The 27,070-nt window shown below is 44.7% G+C and overlaps 1 protein-coding gene across 3 annotated transcripts in view; it reads right to left on the bottom strand.

The window, feature by feature from the left end:
• Positions 1-1,271: 1,271 nt before the first annotated feature.
• LOC130291315 (cdc42 effector protein 3-like) overlaps positions 1,272-27,070 on the bottom strand; it is a 43,490-nt gene continuing 17,691 nt past the window's right edge. For 2 of the 3 annotated variants that reach the window (XM_056539953.1, XM_056539954.1), the window contains exon 2: positions 5,569-7,084. In XM_056539953.1, the coding sequence (XP_056395928.1) occupies positions 6,233-6,928 (696 nt within the window). In that variant the 5' untranslated portion in view covers positions 6,929-7,084 and the 3' untranslated portion in view covers positions 5,569-6,232. Of the gene's footprint in view, positions 1,472-5,568; positions 7,085-27,070 lie in introns of those variants that run through there. The other variant, XR_008847882.1, reaches the window with a different exon arrangement.

Here is a 27,070-nt window from a genome sequence, read left to right as displayed (position 1 = left end):
TCCCACCAGACAATGTTGGTATAAATCCCCTTCTCAGCACTGACTCCCAAGGAGTTCTGCCCTTTACTAGAAAATCACATTCGTTTTTACAATTGACAAAAAGATGAGGGTAAAACTATCGCATCAAATCATGATTTTATATGCTGGTCATTAGAGCGTGGCGTAGCATTGGTCACTTATGTTGCAACTTCTCTATCTTGAGATTTTTCCATCCTTCCACAAAAGCCCAATGTTTAGACTTCAGCTCCTAACTTTTTGCATCTTCATTCTCCATCCAGGGTTCTCGTCTTAATTAAAGGCAAAGAGCAGCTGAAATGTTTTGAATTAAGGAAAACAAAGTTCTTCTGCAATATTTTAGCAATAGCATATAGCAAAGGCATTTGAGTATAGATATAGCGATCAATATATCAGAATAATATAGACCCAATGCTTCCAGTACTTATCAGCTGCTGTTATGATCCACAGGAAGTTATTTTCTTTTTGAATTTCCTTTCTGCCTGACCACAGTTCTCTCTGCTGACACCTCTGTCCATTTTAGGAACTGTCCAGAGTAGGAGTAAATCACCATAGCAAACCTCTCCTGCTCTGGACAGTTTCTAAAATCAACAGAGGTGTCAGCAGAGAGCACTGTGGTCAGGCAGAAAGGAAATTACAGCAGCTGATAAGTACTGGAAGGATTTAATTTTTTTTTTATAGAAGAAGTGATTTATCAATCTGTTTAACTTTCTGTCACCGGTTGATAAAAAAAAAAAAAAAAAAATTCCAGTGGAGTACCCCTTTAAGAGTGGAATCTCAGTACCCTCTACATTTTACCATTTAATCTTACTAAAAGGGGTACTCCGGCACTAAGACATCTTATCTCCTATCCAAAGGAAAGAGGATAAGATGCCGTATCGCGGGGGTCCTGCCGCTGGGAACCCCCGTGATCTTCCACACCGCACCCCGTTAGAATCAGCCCCCGGAGCGTGCTCGCTCCGGGTCTGATTACTAGCGTTCACGGGGACGGAACATAGTGACGTCATGGCTCCGCCCCCATGTGACGTCACGCTCCGCCCCCTCAATGCAAGCCTATGGAGGGGGTGTGACAACTATCATAGGTGACCAGAAGGTGCCATAGGTGACCAGAAGGCGCTGGTGCAAGGCAAAGCAATTCGGGGTCTATAATTCAGGACAAAGACACAGAAAACAATGTAGAAATATTGATTTTTTTTTATTAAAACTATCAAACTAATATCTAAAAAAAAAAAAAAAAAACACTTGATATATGTGAATGTGGATACTTTACAAACATTGAATCAGCAGAAAAAGTTCTTAGAAAGAATTTCCTCCTAAAGTCATAACAATGGAAGCAACATTAAATAGTATAAATAAGCGGAACGTGGTCTTGGAATTTACATGGAACCTATAGAGTCGACAGACCCTTATCCCTAGTCCCTGACAGGGATTTTCGTCAATGAAGAAGCGAAGCAATCTGGGGAAAAAATTAAATTAAAATCAGACACCATGTGTTTGCGATTCAGTGTGCAGGTTATGCGCCTTTGCCTTACAGTAAAGTATACAGTAAAGCACAATTCATAGTTCAAATAGATATAGAATATACAAGTTATTTTTTAAACAAAATATTGCGGTAATACCCATTTTTGACCAGCAGAGAGCAGTAGAGGTGTCCGAATGATTTCTTGTAACCCATAGTTTAGCGTAGTGTTTCACATCCTGCTGCAAAGCTATTGCAAAACTACAACTCCCAGCATGCCCGGACAGCCAAAGGCTGTCCGGGCATGCTAGGAGTTGTAGTTTTGCAACAGCTGAAGGCACAGTGGTTGGGAAACACTGGTTAGCGTCTCCACTGTATTTTGTAAGTGTTCTAGATACTGTCAGGAGATCATCATTGTTTTTTAGGTCATGGGATTTAAGTGCTTATCTCTAAAAATAACAAATAACTTTCCTCCAGAATTGTGCCTGCTATGGGGGCCATCAATCATCACTACCTTCCTAAAATCATATATAACATAATAACTATACAATCTCCCCCCTGACAGAAGGTTTCCGGGATAAACAATACATGAGCAAACTGTGGTGAGGACTTTTAGGTTATATATATATATATATATATATATATATATATATTTATATATATATATATATATATATATATATATATATATATATATTATCATCATATTTCAAACAAAGATGGTACCCATGTTACTTATATGGCAACTAAAAATATGGTGTTAAATTAAAGGGGGTATCCAGGAAAAAACTTATATATATATATATATATATATATATATATATATATATATATATATCAACTGGCTCCAGAAAGTTAAACAGATTTGTAAATTACTTCTATTAAAAAATCTTAATCCTTTCAGTACTTATGAGCTTCTGAAGTTAAGGTTGTTCTGTCTAAGTGCTCTCTGATGACACGTGTCCCGGGAACCGCCCAGTTTAGAAGAGGTTTGCTATGGGGATTTGCTTCTAAACTGGGCGTTTCCCCGAGACAGGTGTCATCAGAGAGCACTTAGACAGAAAAGAACAACCTTAACTTCAGAAGCTCATAAGTACTGAAAGGATTAAGATTTTTTAATAGAAGTAATTTACAAATCTGTTTAACCTTCTGGAGCCAGTTGATATATATATATATATATATATATATATATATATATATATATAAAGTTTTTTCCTGGAATACCCCTTTAATCTTAAATCACACCCTTATGTGAGGGTAGGGTTTTTTTCTGAAGTCCCATGCAAGTCTATAGGACTTCTGCTCCATCTCCTGATCAGGTTACTCTGAGGCTGCAGAGATTGCCCGGGACTTTTAAACATCCTCACGACTGCAGGGGCAGGATATGAGGTCAGGATATGAGGACGAGATTTGAGGTCGGAATATGAGGTTGGGTTATGTGATCGGGATATGAGGTCAGTTTATGAGGAGAGGTTAGAAGGTCAGGATAGGGGAATGGGATATGAGTACTGGATTTGAGGACCGAAATTGAGGATGGGATATGAGGATGGAATATGAGGTTGGGATATAAGGCCAGGATAGGAGGTCAGGATATAAAGACCGATATGAGGGCGGTATATAAGGACAGGATATGAGATCGGAATATAAGAACATGATGAGTACAGGATATGAGGTCGGGATATGAGGACAGAACTTGAGGTCGGAATATGAGGATGGGATATATGTACAGGATATTTGGTCGGAATATGAGGATGGGATATATGTACAGGATATTTGGTCGGAATATGAGGATGGGATATATGTACAGGATATTTGGTTGGGATATGAGGATGGGATATATGTACAGGATATTTGGTTGGGATATGAGGATGGGATATATGTACAGGATATTTGGTCGGAATATGAGGATGGGATATATGTACAGGATATTTGGTCGGAATATGAGGATGGGATATATGTACAGGATATTTGGTTGGGATATGAGGATGGGATATATGTACAGGATATGAGGTCAGAATATAAGGGCGGGATATATTTACAGGATATGTGGTCAGGATATGAGGATGAGATATTAGGTTGGGATATGAGGTCAGTATATGAGGATGGAATAAAAAGACAGGATATGAAGACAGGATATGAGGATGCCATATGAGGTCAGGATAGGAGGTTGGGATATGAGGATGGCATTTGAAGACAGGATATAAGGATGGCATATGAGGTTGGGATATGAGGTCGGGATATGAGGATGGCATATGAGGTCAAGATAAGCGGTTGGGATATGAGGCATATGAAGACAGGATATAAGGATGGCATATGAGGAGAGAATATGAGGATGGGATATGAGGTCGGGATATGAGGACAGGATATAAGGTCAGGATAGGAGGACGGGAAATGAGGTCAGGATATGAGGGCAGGATATAAGGACAAGAACGTCATTGTTGGTTTTCCTCTCCCACAATGTTATGTCAAGGGAGACAGATTTTGCTTAGCATTGTGGCCTTAACCAATGTGAACAGTTACACCAATCTAGTGACCTTTATAAATACAGTAGCTGAACCCAATTTTGTGATCTCAATGCAAAGTTGAGCCCAATTTGGTGACTTAGACATAAAGCCAAGCCTAATCTGGTAAGAAGTATACAACACAAAGTCCAATCTCATCACTAGTCTACAAAACTAAGACCAGTCTAGTGACATGTATACAAGGCTAAGCCCAGTCTGGTAAATGGTATACAAAGCCATAATGGGGACCTGTATTTAAAACTGTGCCCAGTTAGGTGATCTCTGTGTAAGGCGATCTCTAAGCAGTATACAAAGCAGAGCTCAAATCCTTCGCCCAGTATGTATTACAGAGTCCAATCTAGTGACCAGTATACACAGTATACTGATAACATGATAACCAGTATACAAATTGCGGTGGCCCAGTACAGGAGGTGTTACCCCGCACCCTTGCTGTCCTGTCCAGAAGCCTCCCTTCAGTGTCCCCTGGGCTCCCTTGTACTTGTTTCCCCCCTGTACATATGTTCTACATTGTAATGTATTATAAAATGTAATGTTGCTTTAAGAGTTATACCATGTGATATGTCATGTGATTGTTACTCAGCAGGTATCAGTGACCAGGTGACCTCAAGAGTGACCTATGGGCTCCCTGCTAGTCTCCCCCACATAAGCCCTGGTCCAGTGCAGTCTTGTCTAGTGTGTGTGTCCAGAGTGTTGGAGACCTCAAAGTCAAGTCCTGCAGCCGCCATCAAGTCAGCTAAGCTACAGTCATAGCTTTGTCAGTCTTCAGTCAAGTCAGTCCCTGTCATCTGTCAAGTCAGCGTGGCCTGCATTACATTGTCCAGTCCTACTACAAGTCCCAGCAAGCCCTTAAGGTCTCTGAGTCACCTCCGTGGGTCCTGGCTGAACTGTATAGACTTTACCACCTGTCTACCCTCAGTAAAGCTACTGTTATCTGTAACTTGGCGTCGGAGTCATTATTCCCCCCGTGCCTAGCCCAGGATCTAGCGGTATACCTTCAGGTGGTTATAGGCTAAACCACGCCCTGGCGTCACGATTACAAGGTGTTAATGCCATCTGCCCCTAGGGTAACAACATCTGCCCTCATCACCACCTCAAAATGAAAGAGCCTTCCAGTGACCAGAGCACAAAGCGGAGTTCAATCCTGTGAATACCAAACACAGTAGAGCCCAATCTGGTGACTAGTACACACATCTGTATATACAATGAGGCAATGTCTGGTGGCAGAATCATAGGCTACACCCATTGGGCCATCATACGTCTTCCATCACTTTCCTGCATCTCACTTTCTCTTATGTCTCTCTGATACTTTCCACATTTTATTGAACCTTGTAATTCTTTCTCTTCTATGTTTTGTTCCTGGAGCCATTTGAGAACTGCACGTACATAAGTGACCATTAAGATTATTCAGACGTGGCACATTTTATTTCAGAAGTTTCTTTGACTGCCCAAGTCATCTGAATGGAATTTACAGAAACCCATATGCTTGCCACCAAACCAGGCCCATATATATATATATATATATATATATATATATATATATATTTAAAAAAAAGAACAGATTTTTCACAAATTTCTCCTCCAAAATCTGCCTTGTGCGTACCCACCCTTGACTTATGGCAGTGGTCTTGACTACTATTCACATGTTTATGAGATTACGGAGCTAATATGTCTCGGACAATGCAACAATCGGATGCCACTTTAAGAAAGACATGGTAAAAAAACATGGAAACATTAAAAAAAAAATTCTATGGTGAACTTTTTAGGCATATTTTGTAACAAAGCCATAAAATCTGACAAACAGTCAATAATTAAGTTTTGGATATCCATAGGAAAAGAAGAAACTCATTTTGGGGAATTAAGTGTCAGAGTTCTTGGGGGGGGGGGGGGGGTTTGAATTTTCCAAAATGATCCAATATTCACAGTGTCACCAATGTCAATAGAGTAAGTCACAGAATTACCTGGAATAAGCCAAATTTCTCAAAGAATTTTATATTTTTTCTTCTTTAATGAATCAAATTTTTTACAAAAAATAACATGCATTTCATGGGATTTTTTTTTACCAGTAAGGTAAATCTTAAATCTTAGGAACTCATGTAAAATACTGATATAAAAGGGTCTGATTGAAAAGATGTTATCCATTACTCTAGATGACTAGATTGTCGATCGCTGAAGCATCGCTACACAATAATAAATAATGTCCATTAATGTCCATCTTCAGTTCCCTATGGTCATTCAGTCATGAGGCTTTGTAATCATCCATTATCCTCAGAACATCATCCAGAATTGAAGGCCCGAGGTCCAGCTCCAGCCCAAAGAGAGATTCGGAAGGAGGATTCTCCTGGTTTTGGGAGTCCGTGTTGTCCATTTTACTTTGTGATACATTGGTCCCATATCCAGGACTGAACATTCCACTTCCAGTAATGGAACCTTCAGAGGAACTTGCAGAAGGTGTCAAAAACCTGCTGCTTTCTTCTTTAGAGATGGACGAGAAAGACATGTCTTCTTCTCTACGAAAACATCCTTCTCCGTAGCTGATGGACATAGAACGTTGGCTCGGGACTTCTTCCAAATGGAGCCTTGGGGGTTTCGGAGGAGCTCTCTCCTTACTCTGCGTTCCAGTGAAAACGGGAAGAGAAACTGCATTTTTTAAGAAAGGGCGAAAACTTCCATCACCGTCATGAAACTCTTGGCTGTTGTCTGTGTTTTGAAGGGTCAACTTTCGACCCGAATTTGGGATCAGGTCATACTTTCCTTGTAAGAAAGACAACTCCCCAAACATGTCTTCTTCTCCATCTAGTCCTATATGAGCGCTGTGTCTGAAGTCACCCAAAGGAGGGCTGATCATTTCCCTTGACAACACATCTCGAAGTTTCAGCTTCTTACCTCTCTTGGGAGTGGAGGTTTTTAAGTACATTGGGGTTTTCGCTGGCATCTTGTACACTGGGAGGTCAAAGTTTCTAATGGAAGTCACTTCTGATGAATGAAAACCATCAACTGGAACCCTCACTTTAACCTGGAGGACATTATCTTCATATTTAACCAATATCCCAAGATTTATTTTGGATTTTCAGCAAATCTTCCGTTGGATCTGGAATAAAAATTTGATATGTTAAAAATGGAACATCGTATATGGACACATACAAACTGTCTTAAATGGGTTCCTAGTGGGGACTGTATGGAGATTTATCAAAACCAGTACAGAGGAAAAGTTGCCCAGTTGCCCATAGAAACCAATCAGATCGCTTCTTTCATTTTTTAGAGACCTTGTTAAAAATGAAAGAAGCAATCTGATTGGTTGCTATGGGCAACTTTTCTTTTCTATAAGATTAGATGGAGCATGCCACAATTAGCTTTCTGTGTAGTGGTCTCAAACTGTGGCCCTCCAAATGTTGCAAAACTTCAACTCCCAGCATGCCCGGACAGCCGTTGGCTGTCCGGGCATGCTGGGAGTTGAAGTTTTGCAACATCTGGAGGGCCACAGTTTGAGACCAATGTTTCTGTGGGATGGGTAGGCCTCATGGTCAATGTCCCTCAGTACCCATAGATCTCTAATACATCTCCCCATGGAGGGAATTATTCCTCTGTGAAGTCATGTTGGCAGTGCCTTAGAAGAGTTTTCCCCCTAATCTGGATCAGCCAAGGTTAACCAGGGTAACCTTCTGTTTGGTCTCATGGTAAGTCAAATAAAGTAGCAGTAAAATTAATCTTCAATGTACCAGGGAGGATTGGTATTGGGATATAAATATCTGTTCCTATGCTCATTAGTTCATGGGATTTATATAGATTTCCTGTGGAAATGAGGGCCTTTGGGATAAGCTTCCTTCCCATTAAACAAACAGGATGGAAGCCCCTCCCAGAGCGAACGGCGGACACGATCCACTGTCACAGTCACTTTCATCCCACTTGGCAAACTTTCTCTTGTGCACATTGTACATCTATTTATCTTCTATTTATCTAATATCTATCTATCTATCTCATATCTATCTATTTATCTACATATCTCATATCTATCTATCTAATATCTATATATCTCATATCTATCCATCTCATATCTATCTATCTATTGTTACGCCGAGCGCTCCGGGTCCCCGCTCCTCCCCGGAGCGCTCGCTACACTCTTCTCACTGCAGCGCTCCGGTCGGATCCACTGACCCGGGGCGCTGCGATACCGCCTCCAGCCGGGATGCGATTCGCAATGCGGGTAGCGCCCGCTCGCGATGCGCACCCCGGCTCCCGTACCTGACTCGCTCCCCGTCAGTCCTGTCCCGGCGCGCGCGGCCCCGCTCCCTAGGGCGCGCGCGCGCCGGGTCTTTGCGATTTAAAGGGCCACTGCGCCGCTGATTGGCGCAGTGGTTCCAATTAGTGTTATCACCTGTGCACTTCCCTATATCACCTCACTTCCCCTGCACTTCCTTGCCGGATCTTGTTGCCATCGTGCCAGTGAAAGCGTTTCCTTGTGTGTTCCTAGCCTGTGTTCCAGACCTCCTGCCGTTGCCCCTGACTACGATCCTTGCTGCCTGCCCCGACCTTCTGCTACGTCCGACTTTGCTTCTGTCTACTCCCTTGTACCGCGCCTATCTACAGCAGCCAGAGAGGTTGAGCCGTTGCTAGTGGATACGACCTGGTCACTACCGCCGCAGCAAGACCATCCCGCTTTGCGGCGGGCTCTGGTGAAAACCAGTAGTGACTTAGAACCGATCCACTAGCACGGTCCACGCCAATCCCTCTCTGGCACAGAGGATCCACTACCTGCCAGCCGGCATCGTGACAGTAGATCCGGCCATGGATCCCGCTGAAGTTCCTCTGCCAGTTGTCGCTGACCTCACCACGGTGGTCGCCCAGCAGTCACAACAGATAGCGCAACAAGGCCAACAGCTGTCTCAACTGACCGTTATGCTACAGCAGTTACTACCACAGCTTCAGCAGTCATCTCCTCCGCCAGCTCCTGCATCTCCTCCGCAGCGAGTGGCCGCTTCTGGACTACGACTATCCTTGCCGGATAAATTTGATGGGGACTCTAAATTTTGCCGTGGCTTTCTTTCCCAATGTTCATTGCACTTGGAGATGATGTCGGACCAGTTTCCCACTGAAAGGTCTAAGGTGGCTTTCGTAGTCAGCCTTCTGTCTGGAAAAGCCCTGTCTTGGGCCACACCGCTCTGGGACCGCAATGACCCCGTCACTGCCTCTGTACACTCCTTCTTCTCGGAAATTCGAAGTGTCTTTGAGGAACCTGCCCGAGCCTCTTCTGCTGAGACTGCCCTGTTGAACCTGGTCCAGGGTAATTCTTCCGTTGGCGAGTATGCCGTACAATTCCGTACTCTTGCTTCAGAATTGTCCTGGAATAATGAGGCCCTCTGCGCGACCTTTAAAAAAGGCCTATCCAGCAACATTAAAGATGTTCTGGCCGCACGAGAAATCCCTGCTAATCTACATGAACTCATTCACCTAGCCACTCGCATTGACATGCGTTTTTCCGAAAGGCGTCAGGAGCTCCGCCAGGATATGGACTCTGTTCGCACGAGGCGTTTCTTCTCCCCGGCTCCTCTCTCCTCTGGTCCCCTGCAATCTGTTCCTGTGCCTCCCGCCGTGGAGGCTATGCAGGTCGACCGGTCTCGCCTGACACCTCAAGAGAGGACACGACGCCGCATGGAGAATCTCTGCCTGTACTGTGCTAGTACCGAACACTTCCTGAAGGATTGTCCTATCCGTCCTCCCCGCCTGGAAAGACGTACGCTGACTCCGCACAAAGGTGAGACAGTCCTTGATGTCTACTCTGCTTCTCCACGTCTTACTGTGCCTGTGCGGATGTCTGCCTCTGCCTTCTCCTTCTCTACTATGGCCTTCTTGGACTCCGGATCTGCAGGAAATTTTATTTTGGCCTCTCTCGTCAACAGGTTCAACATCCCGGTGACCAGTCTCGCCAGACCCCTCTACATCAATTGTGTAAATAATGAAAGATTGGACTGTACCATACGTTTCCGCACGGAGCCCCTCCTAATGTGCATCGGATCTCATCACGAGAGGATTGAACTTTTGGTCCTCCCCAATTGCACTTCTGAAATTCTCCTTGGACTTCCCTGGCTTCAACTTCATTCCCCAACCCTGGATTGGTCCTCTGGGGAGATCAAGAGTTGGGGGCCCTCTTGTTCCAAGGACTGCCTAAAACCGGTTCCCAGTAACCCTTGCCGTGACTCTGTGGTTCCTCCTGTAACCGGTCTCCCCAAGGCCTATATGGACTTTGCGGATGTTTTTTGCAAAAAACAAGCTGAGACTCTACCTCCTCACAGGCCTTATGATTGTCCTATCGACCTCCTCCCGGGCACTACTCCACCCCGGGGCAGAATCTATCCTCTGTCCGTCCCAGAGACTCTTGCCATGTCTGAATACGTCCAGGAAAATTTAAAAAAGGGCTTTATCCGTAAATCCTCCTCTCCTGCCGGAGCCGGATTTTTCTTTGTGTCCAAAAAAGATGGCTCCCTACGTCCTTGCATTGACTACCGCGGTCTTAATAAAATCACGGTTAAGAACCGCTACCCCCTACCCCTCATCTCTGAACTCTTTGATCGCCTCCAAGGTGCCCATATCTTTACCAAACTGGACTTAAGAGGTGCTTATAATCTCATCCGCATCAGAGAGGGGGATGAATGGAAAACGGCATTTAACACCAGAGATGGACACTTTGAGTATCTGGTCATGCCCTTTGGCCTGTGCAACGCCCCTGCCGTCTTCCAAGACTTTGTTAATGAAATTTTTCGTGATCTCCTATACTCCTGTGTTGTTGTATATCTAGACGATATCCTGATTTTTTCTGCCAATCTAGAAGAACACCGCCAGCATGTCCGTATGGTTCTTCAGAGACTTCGTAACAATCAACTCTATGCCAAAATAGAGAAATGTCTGTTTGAATGCCAATCTCTTCCTTTCCTAGGATACTTGGTCTCTGGCCAGGGACTACAAATGGATCCAGACAAACTCTCTGCAGTCTTAGATTGGCCACGCCCCTCCGGACTCCGTGCCATCCAACGTTTTTTGGGGTTCGCCAATTATTACAGGCAATTTATTCCACATTTTTCTACCATTGTGGCTCCTATCGTGGCTTTAACCAAAAAAAATGCCGATCCCAAGTCTTGGCCTCCTCAAGCGGAAGACGCCTTTAAACGGCTCAAGTCTGCCTTTTCTTCGGCTCCCGTGCTCTCCAGACCTGACCCATCTAAACCCTTCCTATTGGAGGTTGATGCCTCCTCAGTGGGAGCTGGAGCTGTCCTTCTACAAAAAAATTCTTCCGGGCATGCTGTTACTTGTGGTTTTTTTTCTAGGACCTTCTCTCCGGCGGAGAGGAACTACTCCATCGGGGATCGAGAGCTTCTAGCCATTAAATTAGCACTTGAGGAATGGAGGCATCTGCTGGAGGGATCAAGATTTCCAGTTATTATTTACACCGATCACAAAAACCTCTCCTACCTCCAGTCTGCCCAACGGCTGAATCCTCGCCAGGCCAGGTGGTCTCTGTTCTTTGCCCGATTTAATTTTGAAATTCACTTTCGGCCTGCCGATAAGAACATTAGGGCCGATGCTCTCTCTCGTTCCTCAGATGCTTCTGAAGTTGAACTCTCTCCGCAACACATCATTCCACCTGACTGCCTGATCTCCACTTCTCCTGCCTCCATCAGGCAGACTCCTCCAGGAAAGACCTTCGTCTCTCCACGCCAACGTCTCGGAATCCTCAAATGGGGTCACTCCTCCCATCTCGCAGGTCATGCGGGCATCAAGAAATCTGTGCAACTCATCTCTCGCTTCTATTGGTGGCCGACTCTAGAGACAGATGTGGTGGACTTTGTGCGAGCCTGCACTATCTGTGCCCGGGATAAGACTCCTCGCCAGAAGCCCGCTGGTTTTCTTCATCCTCTGCCTGTCCCCGAACAGCCTTGGTCTCTGATTGGTATGGATTTTATTACTGACTTACCCCCATCCCGTGGCAACACTGTTATTTGGGTGGTCGTTGATCGATTCTCCAAAATGGCACATTTCATCCCTCTTCCTGGTCTTCCTTCAGCGCCTCAGTTGGCTAAACAATTTTTTGTACACATTTTTCGTCTTCACGGGTTGCCTACGCAGATCGTCTCGGATAGAGGCGTCCAATTCGTGTCTAAATTCTGGAGGGCTCTCTGTAAACAACTCAAGATTAAATTAAATTTTTCTTCTGCATATCATCCTCAATCCAATGGACAAGTAGAAAGAATTAACCAGGTCTTGGGTGATTATTTACGACATTTTGTTTCCTCCCGCCAGGATGACTGGGCAGATCTTCTACCATGGGCCGAATTCTCGTATAACTTCAGAATCTCTGAATCCTCCTCCAAATCCCCATTTTTCGTGGTGTACGGCCGTCACCCTCTTCCCCCCCTCCCTACCCCCTTGCCCTCTGGTCTGCCCGCTGTGGATGAAATTTCTCGTGATCTTTCCATCATATGGAGAGAGACCCAAAATTCTCTCTTAAAGGCTTCTTCACGCATGAAGAAATTCGCGGATAAGAAAAGAAGAGCTCCTCCCATTTTTTCCCCTGGAGACAAGGTATGGCTCTCCGCTAAATATGTCCGCTTCCGTGTCCCTAGCTATAAGTTGGGACCACGCTATCTTGGTCCTTTCAAAATTTTGTGCCAGATTAATCCTGTCTCTTACAAACTTCTTCTTCCTCCTTCTCTTCGTATTCCTAATGCCTTTCACGTTTCTCTCCTTAAACCACTTATCATTAACCGTTTTTCTCCCAAATCTGTTCCTCCCACTCCTGTTTCCGGCTCCTCAGACATCTTCTCCGTCAAAGAGATTTTGGCATCCAAAAAGGTCAGAGGGAAAACCTTTTTTTTAGTGGATTGGGAGGGTTGTGGTCCAGAAGAGAGATCCTGGGAACCTGAGGACAATATCCTAGACAAAAGTCTGCTCCTCAGGTTCTCAGGCTCTAAGAAGAGGGGGAGACCCAAGGGGGGGTACTGTTACGCCGAGCGCTCCGGGTCCCCGCTCCTCCCCGGAGCGCTCGCTACACTCTTCTCACTGCAGCGCTCCGGTCGGATCCACTGACCCGGGGCGCTGCGATACCGCCTCCAGCCGGGATGCGATTCGCAATGCGGGTAGCGCCCGCTCGCGATGCGCACCCCGGCTCCCGTACCTGACTCGCTCCCCGTCAGTCCTGTCCCGGCGCGCGCGGCCACGCTCCCTAGGGCGCGCGCGCGCCGGGTCTTTGCGATTTAAAGGGCCACTGCGCCGCTGATTGGCGCAGTGGTTCCAATTAGTGTTATCACCTGTGCACTTCCCTATATCACCTCACTTCCCCTGCACTTCCTTGCCGGATCTTGTTGCCATCGTGCCAGTGAAAGCGTTTCCTTGTGTGTTCCTAGCCTGTGTTCCAGACCTCCTGCCGTTGCCCCTGACTACGATCCTTGCTGCCTGCCCCGACCTTCTGCTACGTCCGACTTTGCTTCTGTCTACTCCCTTGTACCGTGCCTATCTACAGCAGCCAGAGAGGTTGAGCCGTTGCTAGTGGATACGACCTGGTCACTACCGCCGCAGCAAGACCATCCCGCTTTGCGGCGGGCTCTGGTGAAAACCAGTAGTGACTTAGAACCGATCCACTAGCACGGTCCACGCCAATCCCTCTCTGGCACAGAGGATCCACTACCTGCCAGCCGGCATCGTGACATCTATCTATCTATCTAATATCTATCCATCTCATATCTATCTATCTCATATCTATCCATCTCATATCTATCCATCTCATATCTATCTATCTAATATCTATCTATCTCATATCTATCCATCTCATATCTATCCATCTCATATCTGTCTATCTAATATCTATCTATCCATCTCATATCTATCCATCTCATATCTATCCATCTATCTCATATCTATCTATCTCATATCTATCTATGTATCTCATATCTATCTCATATCTATCTCATATCTATCTATCTATCTATCTATCTATCTCATGTCTATCTATCTATCTATCTCATATCTATCTCATATCTATCTATCTATCTATCTATCTCATATCTATCTCATCTATCTCATATCTATCTAATATCTATCTGTCTATATATCTAATTTCTATTTATCTATCTATTTATCTCATATCTATCTATCTCACATCTATCTATCTCATATCTATCTAATATCTATCTGTCTATATATCTAATATCTATTTATCTCATATCTATCTATCTCATATCTATCTATTTATCTACGTATCTCATATCTATCTAATATCTGTCTATATATATATATATATATATACTATCTATTTATCTATCTATCTATAAATTATCGTCTATCTATCTATCTCATATCTATCTGTCTATCTACAATCTATTTATCCATCTATCTCATGTCTATCTATCTAATATCTATCTATTCATCTCATAAATATCTATCTATTCATTTATCATCTATCTATATCTATCTATCTATCTATGGTATCTATCTTATCTTTCTCATCTATCAATCTATCTAATATCAATTCATCTCATATCTATCTCATATTTATCTATCCTATCTCTCTAATCTATCTCTTCTATCTATCTGTCTGTCTATCTAATATCTATCTATTCATCTCATAACTATCTATGTATCCATTTACTGTATCATCTATCTATCTATTTATCATCTATCTCTACTATCTATCTCCTATCTATCTGTCTATTAATGTGCATAAAGAAGCCAAGGAAAGATGGAAAAATCTCCAAAAGGCATCAAATTACAGATTAGACATTCTTATAATATGTCAACAAAAGTTAGATTTTATTTCCATCATTTACACTTTCAAAATAACAGAAAACAAAAAAATGGAGTCTGCAAAAGTTTGGGCACCCTGCAGAATTTATAGCATGCACTGCCCCCTTTGCAAAGCTGAGACCTGCCAGTGTCATGGATTGTTCTCAATCATCATCTGGGAAGACCAGGTGATGTCAATCTCAAAGGTTTTAAATGCCCAGACTCATCTGACTTTGCCCCAACAATCAGCACTATGGGTTCTTCTAAGCAATTGTCTAGAAATCTGAAACTGAAAATAGTTGACGCTCACAAAGCTGGAGAAGGCTATAAGAAGATAGCAAAAAGTTTTCAGATGTCAATATCCTCTGTTCGGAATGTAATTAAGAAATTTCAGTCATCAGGAACAGTGGAAGTTAAAGCAAGATCTGGAAGACCAAGAAAAATATCAGACAGAACAGCTCACAGGATTGTGAGAAAAACAATTCAAAACCCACGTTTGACTGCACAATCCCTCCAGAAAGATCTGGGAGACACTGGAGTTGTGGTACACTATTCCCCTATAAAGAGATACTTGTACAAATATGGTCTTCATGGAAGAGTCATCAGAAGAAAACCTCTGCTACGTCCTCACCACAAAAATCAGCGTTTGAACTTTGCAAATGAACATATAGACAAGCCTGATGCATTTTGGAAACAAGTTCTGTGGACCGATGAGGTTAAAATTGAACTTTTTTGCCGGAATGAGCAAAGGTACGTTTGGAGAAGAAGGGGAACAAAATTTAATGAAAAGAACCTCTGTCCAACTGTTAAGCATGGGGGTGGATCAATCATGCTTTGGGTTTGTATTGCAGCCAGTGGCACAGGGAACATCTCACGAGTAGAAGGAAAAATGGATTCAATAAAATTTCAGCAAATTTTGGATGCTAACTTGATGCCATTTGTGAAAAAGCTGAAGTTAAAGAGAGGATGGCTTCTATAAATGGATAATGATCCTTAACACACCTCGAAATCCACGGGGGATTACATCAAGAGGCGTAAACTGAAGGTTTTGCCATGGCCTTCACAATCTCCTGACCTCAACATAATTGAAAATCTATGGATAGACCTTAAAAGAGCAGTGCGTGACAGACAGCCCAGCAATCTCAAAGAACTGGAAGACTTTTGTAAGGAAGAATGGGCACAGATACCTCAAACAAGAATTGAAAGACTCTTGGCTGGCTACAAAAAGCGTTTACAAGCTGTGATACTTGCCAAAGGGGGCAATACAAGATATTAATTCTGCAGGGTGCCCAAACTCTTGCAGATGCCATTTTTTGTTTTCTGTTATTTTGAAAGTGTAAATGATGGAAATAAAATCTAACTTTTGTTGACATATTATAAGAATGTCTAATCTGTAATTTGATGTCTTTTGGAGATTTTTTCATCTTTCCTTGGCTTCTTTATGCACATTAATACAAATTTTGATCCCCACTGTATCTATCTATCTTTCTATCTATTCATCCCCTATCTATCTATCTAGATATCAAGAACCAGGGCAGCACTAAAGATAAATGCGATGGTGCAAGCTGTAGTCGACTTGAGTCCACAAGTCCAAGGCAATCCACGTACACAGAATGGCAGCAACAATCAGGAAATATAAGGAATGTGTGGCATTATTCACCAAACATAGGCGACGTTTTGGCCGTCTCGCATGTTTCGGCTCCACAATGGCCGTGCGAGATGGCCGAAACATCGCCTATAATAAAGCCACACATTCTATATATTTCCTGAGTGCTGCTGCCATTCTGTGTTTATCTATCTATCTATCTATTTATCTCACATCTATCTATCTATCTATCTATCTATCTATCTATCTATCCATCTCTATGCACCATAAATATATGAAATATATCCCTCCTCCAATATTACAGTTTTGGCCTTAGTTCAGGGGGTTTACATTGGGGTTATTCCTATTTGTTGTAGACTGCTTTCCATCGAGCAGCGTACAGTAATAGACAGTATATGGCATGGTATATGTTTTTTCACATGTATGTATGACGGATGCCTCTTAGGTGACACGCCGGTCATTGGTATATCAGTATATACATCCGACAGACACAGTGTGTGAAAAGATCCTGACTGAAAACTGGGGGAATATAAAGCAGAGATTTATAGGAACATGGAGTCAGATAATAAACGTGGGTCTGACACAGGGGAGAGGATGGTAGACATGTTTTCTTCAGTCAGCCCCCCCACCCTTTTCACTATATAAATGGAGTGCTCTGGTGGACAGATGGCCGTAAAGCTGATCTCATAGATTATATCAGATAGCAGTCACCTCCCAGCTGGCCGCCTCTGTTAATGGGAGACACGGGATCCATTACAGGACTGGTCTCTGCTGCTCCTTTATAGTGGGAAGTGGCTGGAGAGTAAGAAATGTATGAAGTTCAGAGAATCCCAAATGTAAAACACGACTCCATCTGGTGCAGTCATGTGGTGACCGACCCTCTAGAATACATTCCCCCCATGGAGAGTCCTTAGCTACAAGCCTTTAATCCTTGTGGAAACGAGCAAAATAGAATGTGTCTCAAACATACCTGGGCCCAAAAGGCTTTCTCAGAAACACAATTGGTTCCTTCCCAGTTGGCCACCGGATGTCACCAACTTATTATAACCAGATAACGCGCAAAATACAGAGCGCTACCTTGTGTGGTAACTTCTAATGCGGTGAGTTATGGCACTGACCAAAACAAACTGTTACGCCTAGCGCTCCGGGTCCCCGCTCCTCCCCGGAGCGCTTACGGCGTCTCTCTCTCCGCAGCGCCCCGGTCAGTCCCGCTGAACGGGAGCGCCGCACTGTCATGGCCGGATCTTGTTGCCATCGTGCCAGTGAAAGCGTCTCCTTGTGTGTTCCTAGCCTGTGTTCCAGACCTCCTGCCGTTGCCCCTGACTACGATCCTTGCTGCCTGCCCCGACCTTCTGCTACGTCCGACCTTGCTTCTGTCTACTCCCTTGTACCGCGCCTATCTTCAGCAGTCAGAGAGGTTGAGCCGTTGCTAGTGGATACGACCTGGTCACTACCGCCGCAGCAAGATCATCCCGCTTTGCGGCGGGCTCTGGTGAACACCAGTAGTGACTTAGAACCGGTCCACTAGCACGGTCCACGCCAATCCCTCTCTGGCACAGAGGATCCACCTCCTGCCAGCCGGCATCGTGACAGTAGATCCGGCCATGGATCCCGCTGAGGTTCCCCTGCCAGTTGTCTCTGACCTCACTACGCTGGTCGGCGACAACTGGCAGAGGAACTTCAGTCGCAGCTACAGCAGCTTCAGTCACAGCTACAGCAATTTCAGTCACAGCTACAGCAGCTTCAGTCACAGCTACAGCAATTTCAGTCACAGCTACAGCAGCAACAACCATCTCCTCCGCCGGCTCCTGCACCTCTTCCGCAGCGAGTGGCCACTCCTAGCCTCCGCTTGTCCCTGCCGGACAAATTTGATGGGGACTCTAAGTTTTGCCGTGGCTTTCTTTCGCAATGTTCCCTGCACTTGGAGATGATGTCGGACCAGTTTCCTACTGAAAGGTCTAAGGTGGCTTTCGTAGTCAGCCTTCTGTCTGGGAAAGCTCTGTCATGGGCCACACCGCTCTGGGACCGCAATGACCCCGTCACTGTCTCGGTACACTCCTTCTTCTCGGAAATTCGAAGTGTCTTTGAGGAACCTGCCCGAGCCTCTTCTGCTGAGACTGCCCTGCTGAACCTGGTCCAGGGTAATTCTTCCGTTGGCGAGTACGCCATACAATTCCGTACTCTTGCTTCCGAACTATCCTGGAATAATGAGGCCCTCTGCGCGACCTTTAAAAAAGGCCTATCCAGCAACATTAAAGATGTTCTGGCCGCACGAGAAATTCCTGCTAACCTGCATGAACTCATTCATCTAGCCACTCGCATTGACATGCGTTTTTCTGAGAGACATCAAGAGCTCCGCCAGGAAAAAGACTTAGATCTCTGGGCACCTCTCCCACAGTCTCCGTTGCAATCTACGCCTAGGCCTCCCGCCGAGGAGGCCATGCAAGTGGATCGGTCTCGCCTGTCCCAGGAAGAGAGGAATCGCCGTAGGGAAGAAAATCTTTGTCTGTACTGTGCCAGTACCGAACATTTCTTGGTGGATTGCCCTATTCGTCCTCCACGTCTGGGAAACGCACGCTCGCACCCAGCTCACGTGGGTGTGGCGTCTCTCGATTCAAAGTCGGCTTCTCCACGTCTCACGGTGCCCGTACGGATTTCTCCGTCAGCCAACTCCTCCCTCTCAGCCGTGGCCTGCTTGGACTCTGGTGCCTCTGGGAATTTTATTCTGGATTCCTTGGTGAATAAATTCCGCATTCCGGTGACCCGTCTCGTCAAGCCGCTCTACATTTCCGCGGTCAACGGAGTCAGGTTGGATTGCACCGTGCGTTACCGCACAGAACCCCTCCTGATGTGTATAGGACCCCATCATGAAGTCATTGAGTTCTTCGTCCTTCCCAACTGTACCTCTGAGGTCCTCCTCGGTCTGCCATGGCTCCGGCTTCATTCTCCCACCCTTGATTGGACCACCGGGGAGATCAAGAACTGGGACTCTGCCTGCCATAGGAAGTGCCTCTCCCCCCCTCCCAGTCCAGTCAGGCAAGCCTCGGTGCCTCCTCATGGCCCCCGTCCTGGTGTCACACTGCCCCGTGCCAGGCCTCGCCCTCTGCCCTCCCTCCCCATTCCCACTCCTGCTGTACTGCCTGCCGTTGAGGAAACCCTCCATTCTTTCCCGGAGTCCTCATCCCAGGGGAGGCAGTTACCGGACAAAGAGAAGGGGAGACCTAAGGGGGGGGGTACTGTTACGCCTAGCGCTCCGGGTCCCCGCTCCTACCCGGAGCGCTTACGGCGTCTCTCTCTCCGCAGCGCCCCGGTCAGTCCCGCTGACCGGGAGCGCCGCACTGTCATGGCCGGATCTTGTTGCCATCGTGCCAGTGAAAGCGTTTCCTTGTGTGTTCCTAGCCTGTGTTCCAGACCTCCTGCCGTTGCCCCTGACTACGATCCTTGCTGCCTGCCCCGACCTTCTGCTACGTCCGACCTTGCTTCTGTCTACTCCCTTGTACCGCGCCTATCTTCAGCAGTCAGAGAGTAGTGTTGAGCGGCATAGGCCATATTCGAATTCGCGAATATTCGCGAATATATGGACGAATATTCGTCATACATTCGCGAATATTCGCACATTCGTTATATTCTCGTTATATTTTCGCATATGCGAATATACGCGTATGCGAAAATTAACATATGTGAATATTAGCACATACAAAGTTAGCATACGCGCAAATTCGCATATGCGAAAATTAGCATATGCTAATATTCGCATATGCGAATTTTCGCACGCCAGTCTCACACAGTAGTATTACAGCCTTCTTTACACCACACAAGCTGGAAGCAGAGAGGGATGATCACTGTGATGTGTACTGTGAAGAAAAAAAAAATAAAAAAAAAACGAATATTCGTAATTACGAATATATAGCGCTATATTCGCGAAATTTGCGAATTCGCGAATATGCGATATTCGCGAATAATATTTGAATTGCGAATATTCGTGAGCAACACTATCAGAGAGGTTGAGCCGTTGCTAGTGGATACGACCTGGTCACTACCGCCGCAGCAAGACCATCCCGCTTTGGGGCGGGCTCTGGTGAACACCAGTAGTGACTTAGAACCGGTCCACTAGCACGGTCCACGCCTATCCCTCTCTGGCACAGAGGATCCACCTCCTGCCAGCCGGCATCGTGACACAAACTCACTCAGGGATTAAAGGTCGCTGCCAGGAATTTTCATATGATCAACAGAATCAAAGTATAGTAAAGTGCAATGTTAATGTTCGCGTACAACGTGTTTCTGGGCTGGTATGTCCCCTTCATCAGTGACTGGATGGATCAGGGGATGGATGGAATACAGCCAGGAGGTGTGAGTGTTGTACATTGGGGGGTGTATATGTCTTATACCCCCCCTCCCCCTGATTATATAATCCCACCCATTACCCATCACTTCTATTATTAAATTAAGTTCACGCCCATCTGACTGACTCCATATATTGTCAGACAAACTATAAACCCTTATATCTCGGAAACAGAAGGATGTATCAGGAAACTGTAAAAAAGTGTGTGATCAGGGCCCCTATTTAGCTATTTAAATGGGCACTGTCAGATACAATAACTTTTGATATGTTATAAAGCATGCAAAAACAATATGTTTTGCAATTGCTTTTATCAGAAAATTTTCAGTATTTAATACTGAAAAAGCCAGTCAAAAAAGTGGCCACTAGGGGTGCCTCCTGGGACACATACCAGTCCTGCAGTGTCCAGTGGTCATCGACACGTCATGGACACCATGAGTGATTGACAGGGCTGCAGGCAGGTCTAGAGCTGCTGTGCTCGCTCTTGGCCCTCTGTGAGTCAGAGCAGAGTGAGGGAGGGGGAGGAGTCATCACAGTGAGGAGAAGAGAGGGACACGCCCCATGCCTCTGCATGGACGGAAACCTCACTGAGCAATGATGGCAAGTAAATAAAGGTAATTCTGAGAAAAATATAGGTCGTTGACACATACAAATTAGATGTACATGATCAGGATGAGGTACTGAGCAACATATAACAGTATTATTATTTTTTTGTTTTCTTTTTTTTTTTGGGGGGGGGGATCTGACAGGTACTCTTTAATGATAATGCAATCTCATCTTTTGGGGGTTGGCCCTAGGTCCTCTTTAAACTAGGTAGTCTACAGGTGCCCCAATTGTTTTCACAATGACTTATGCGGTATGATAACCTTGTAACTTTAAACTTGTCTGACTTTCTTCCATTGTAAACCCACCCTTAGGCTAGACCACACCAATTCCATCTAAGCCAAATGAATTTTCGACAACACATAATAAATGTGGTACAAAAGTACCTACAAAGAGATGCATCAAATTTCACCAAAAACTGCTGAATTTCTGCACATTTTACATCAAGGACTAGACACAAACGCTGCCCCAATATCCTACCGATGGAGGACATGTAAAGATGTATTTGCTATAAGGATTTCATCCATTTCTACATATATTGGCAGTAATGCCAAGACCACTTTATGGTACAGGTAGAAGATGCCCCTGGACCCTCGTGTCTTAAGGGGCCCAAATGCCACAAAGAAGGACTCTAGTGTTATGAATTGCACTTGTTGCTTGTGGGGAGCTTGTTTAACATTTTGTATTGGGGCCAAATCTTTGATGAAGACTTGTGCCTCATCTTACCTGGCATCACGTTGGTGCCTGACTCTGGAGATTACACCTAATTAAAGGGTACACGACCCGGAGGCTGGTAATGCAAATAGTAGTGGATGTATATATAGCGGCATAATCCACGGTGCTAGATCAACAGATTCTTTGGCAACAAACATATAAGCCAATCAGTGTAGAAGTATGAATACTGTTCTAATCCCCATATGACTTCACCATCACGTTACTCATTGGAGATCGCCCTGAGAATAAGAAATCTTATGAACGCGACATCATGTTACTGCCAAATGGTTAAATTTAATGGTTTTCATGATGTCATCTCCTGCCACATGTAGATGCTAATATAGATATAATGAATGATTAGGTCATCTTGTAAGATATGTAATCGGTTCCATGTACAACATGTGTATCCAATTTCTGAACTGTACTTATGCCAGGACGTAGATTTAAAGGGGATATCTGTTCCAGGTCTCTCTACATCAGATGGTAGTGTGTGAAACTTAAACATTTCAGATGGTTTGATCAGAGCCTCCGTTGTAGATTCTACTACAATGGATTTTGGACAGGAAAAGCAGCTCTAAATGCCGCACTATTTGTTCCAGATAGCTTATAAGTCAGGGGATTCCATAGGGTACCATTGTTGGTCCTCTTTGAAGTGCATCTGTCAAGGCATATATACTAGTTAATCTGGCGACATGTAGCAGAAGGGGGTCACAAGTAAATGGTAGGCCTACCATGGTTGCTTTATCTTCATTATAAAAACCCTTATAATACCGTTCCTGGGTGTCAGAGAGGTGTGGCCTGGGGTCCGCTATGACGCCATTCTCTCAGCTGATGTCACGCCTGCCCATCCTCCTTCCCACTGCGGCCCTGTGTGGTTAGTCAGCACATGCACTTCAATATGTATTACGGTGCACACGCGGTGAGTCTGTGAGTGATTCCGAACCTCTCTGACTAACCGCACAATTGCCATAATACACATGATGTGTGGGCTTACTACACTATCATTCACCGAGAGTTGCTGGTGTGATGTCAGTGAAGAGAGGTGCTGTGATACTCAGGACGAGATTAAAAATGTTTTTTAATGGAAATAAGGCAACCAAATTGCCAAAGAAAGGCATACTTGGTATATGCTTGTTAACCCCTATCGCCAGTTTAACAACGGAATTCTGCCAGACTGCATTGGGATCTATAAGACGGCACACGTCTGCGGAGTCCTACCGCCGCCGATTTCGATGGAGCCTGCTGAAGCGGACATTGAGCCCGCCGATTGAATGTCCTCAGTGTGAACGAGCCCTAAAGCTACGTTACCATGGCATATATCCGCACAGAAAATCTCATAGACGGCAATGCATTTCCGTGTGGACATATCCATTCTATTCTTTCCGCGGACACCGGAATTTTATTTCTGTTGTGTGAACAGTACAGTAGAATCCCACTGATATTAATGCTGCTGCAGAAATTCCGTGTGGAACCCTAATGCGGAATTCTGCATGGAAATTCCGTTGTGTGAACATACCCTAAGTCTGCCTAGCAGCTGCAGAAAATCAAAAAACAGATACTTTTATCCCCTTAGTGACTGCCCAGACGCGTTTTTACGGTTGGTTACTGCACATGGAGCTAACTCAGAAGCCCAGTCCGCTCCATATGCGTCAGGTGCCAGCTGTATCTCTACTAATACAACCTGCCACAGGCTGTATTAGTGGAATATGCAGAATGAGCACCGGACCGGGGAACCCAACCTGCTGCGCTCCTCATTTTGGCATTCACAATTAATGAACTCGATCAGATCTTAAAGGGGTACTCCCGTGGAAAACTTTTTTTTTTTTTTTTTTTTTTTATCAACTGGTGCCAGAAAGTTAAACAGATTTGTAAATGACTTCTATTAAAAAATCTTAATCCTTCCAATACATTTTAGCGGCTGTATACTTCAGAGGAAATGCTTTTCTTTTTGGATTTCTCTGATGTCACGACCACAGTGCTCTCTGCTGACATCTCTGTCCATTTTAGGAACTGCCCAGAGCAGCATATGTTTTCTATGGGGATTTTCTCCTGCTCTGGACAGAGCTGTCAGCAGAGAGCACTGTAGTCGTGACATCAGGGTAATCCAAAAAGAAAACCATTTCCTCTGTAGTATACAGCCCATAAAAAGTACTGGAAGGATTAAGATTTTTTAATAGAAGTAATTTACAAATCTGTTTAACTTTCTGGCACCAGTTGATTAAAAAAAAAAAAAAAAAAATTTCCACGGGTGTACCCCTTTAAATAACAGATACCAGCTGATTAACTTTTGTCATTAGTTGTGGCCTCAGTTGGGTTCACAGAGCTGGACGCCAGACATATGTGAACCAAGCCTTATTAGGAGCGTGTGCACGCTTGGCAGAGTCGAACATGCATGTGTATGGGAAAGTGAACAGCTATCTTAAAGGGGTATTCTGGGCAAAAAAATCATCTTATCCCCTAGCCAAAGGATAGGGGATAAGATGTCTGATCGCTGGGGGGCTGGAGACGTGACATCACACTATGCCCCCTCGTGATGTTGTGCCACGCCCCCTCCATTCATGTCTATGGGAAGGGGCGTGACTGCTGTCATGCCCCCTCCCATAGACATGAATGGAGGGGGCGTGGCATAACATCACGTCTCCAGTCCCAGAAACCCAGAGGTTGCAGGGCGGGCCCCCCACAATCAGATGTTAGGTTGTATGGCCACATTAACACTAGAACATTGGCCCCACCTTATCTCCTTCCGCGGGACTTAAAGGAGTAGTCCAGTGGTGAACCCAGTGGTGAACAACTTATCCCCTATCCTAAGGATAGGGGATAAGTTTGAGATCACGGGGAGTCTGACCACTGGGGCCCCCCGCAATCTCCTGTACGGAGCCCCAACAGCCCGCGGAAAGGGGGCGTGTCGACCTCCGCACGAAACGGCGGCCGACACGCCCCCTCAATACAACTCTATGGCAGAGCCGAAGCGCTGCCTTCGGCAATCTCTGGCTCTGCCATAAAGATGTATTGAGGGGGCGTGTCGGCCGCCGCTTCGTGCGGGGGTCGCCACCCGCTATCTGGCCGGAGAGCCAGGGCCCTGTACAGAGAGATCGCAGGGGGCCCCAGCGGTCTGACCCCCGCGATCTCAAACTTATCCCCTATCCTTAGGATAGGGGATAAGTTTTTCACCACTGGACTACCCCTTTAACTTCCAAGACCTTCCAGGATGAGTCGGGTGCAGGACAGTGAAATCATGTTCTTCTCATCAGAACCCAGTGATCAGTGTCAGCATTTCCTCGCAGGAAGAAGGTTATGTTACACATATCAGTCTCCTTACTCCTGTCCAGATCCCTCAGCCAAGAATGTGTCAGTATAGAGGAGTGGACCGCCATCTGTCAGTCCATCCCTGATGATAAACTCTCACTGACTCTGCAGGGATCGTCCGGGTGCAGAATGGAAACCTATTGTACTCTGTCAGTTGTCCCAGACTGACCACGTCCACAACACATTGTATTATACATCTCCAATATCATAATTCAAACTATTTCATAAAAAGACAATGCCATGGTTTCATCTTAAAGCAGGATTTCTAAAGGTTCTTACATTTTTTAAAGTCCCAGCATACCCCCCATGCCATCTGATACTTGTAACTCAATGACGGCTGGGGAGCCATAATCTTCCTAAGCATTCCGCAGATACTGTTCAGATGACATATTGTGTCTATGGAGTATAGAAGTGCAGATCAATCAATCCCTTTATGGGTAACATTCTCCCTTGTACAAGTTGTGCAGAGGCAATTTATTCAGGCCTGTATTTTAAAGGGTATTCCTGATGCCAAAAAGTTATACAGATTTGTAAATTGCTTAAATGTAATAATCTTAATCCTTCCAGTACTTATCAGCTGCTGTATACTACAGTGGAAGTTGTGTAGTTTTTTTCCAGTCTGAGCACAGTGCTCTTTGCTGACACCTCTGTCTGTGTCAGGAACTGTCCAGAGCAGGAGCAAATCCCTACTGCAGTACTGTTTTAAGGGTGTTTATTCCCAGATCATGTGCAGTGGTTCAGACCCTAAGGGCCATTTCTCAAGTTTGAGAAAGACCCCTCAAGTGTTGAAACATTGCACATGATCTGATGAATAATCGCCCTTTTTTCTCTCGATGTCACTGTCTAGGAGTGCGGCGGCTTTCTTTTGAAATGCTAGTATCTGAAAGGGATCATTGTACCAGGATTTTTTTTCTACTGTCCTGTGGCACTTGCTATATATGTGGTTGTTCCTGACACGGACCACGGACCGAAATCAACCACAAACCCCCAACATAATGAGTGGCTGCAAATCTACAGGTACATTTTAGGTGCATGAAAATAGAAAAATTAAAGGAACAAACAAGTCTCCAACGTAGCGTTTCACATTTAGATCATCAGGGGGACTCAGCCTACAAGCCTACATACAATGTGGCAATGAGTTTTACCCTGACCATATTTGACATGATACATGTATAGGGATTGATAACAGTATGTACAAATGCTAAATAGGCATTACAAATATTTGTTGTGGGATTTTGTGGATTTTTACCCTTTAATTCTATTAAAATGTTATCTTGCAAAATTTCGTAACCAGGTATTTTTGGTTTATAATTCCCACTTGATTGGTGGGATAGGTGTTCTCTAGAAACATTAGTATTTGCCCCAGTAATGTTTGGTGAAAACACTGTCCTAATGCAGCAGGAAAGATTCATCAACAAGGTACACGCCATCCCTATCTGGTTAAAAAATAAAAATAATAACATTAATAATTAAAAATAAATAAATATTTACCGTAAATAACCAAATAAATACACACACACACACATATATATATACAGTCCAAAAGTTTGGACACCTTCTCAGTCAGAGTTTTCTTTATTTTCATGACTATGGAAATTGTAGATTCACACTGGAGGCATCAAAACTATGAAGTCACACATGTGGAATTATAGACATAACAAAAAAGTGTAAAACAACTGAAAATATGTCATATTCTAGGTTCTTCAAAGTAGCCACCTTTCGCTTTGATTACTGCTTTG

Source organism: Hyla sarda, chromosome 9 (genome assembly GCF_029499605.1).
Source record: "Hyla sarda isolate aHylSar1 chromosome 9, aHylSar1.hap1, whole genome shotgun sequence".
Taxonomy (NCBI): Eukaryota; Metazoa; Chordata; class Amphibia; order Anura; family Hylidae; genus Hyla; species Hyla sarda.
The sequence above is the reverse complement of the archived record's forward strand: the minus strand, read 5'-3'. Positions and strand labels throughout refer to the sequence as shown.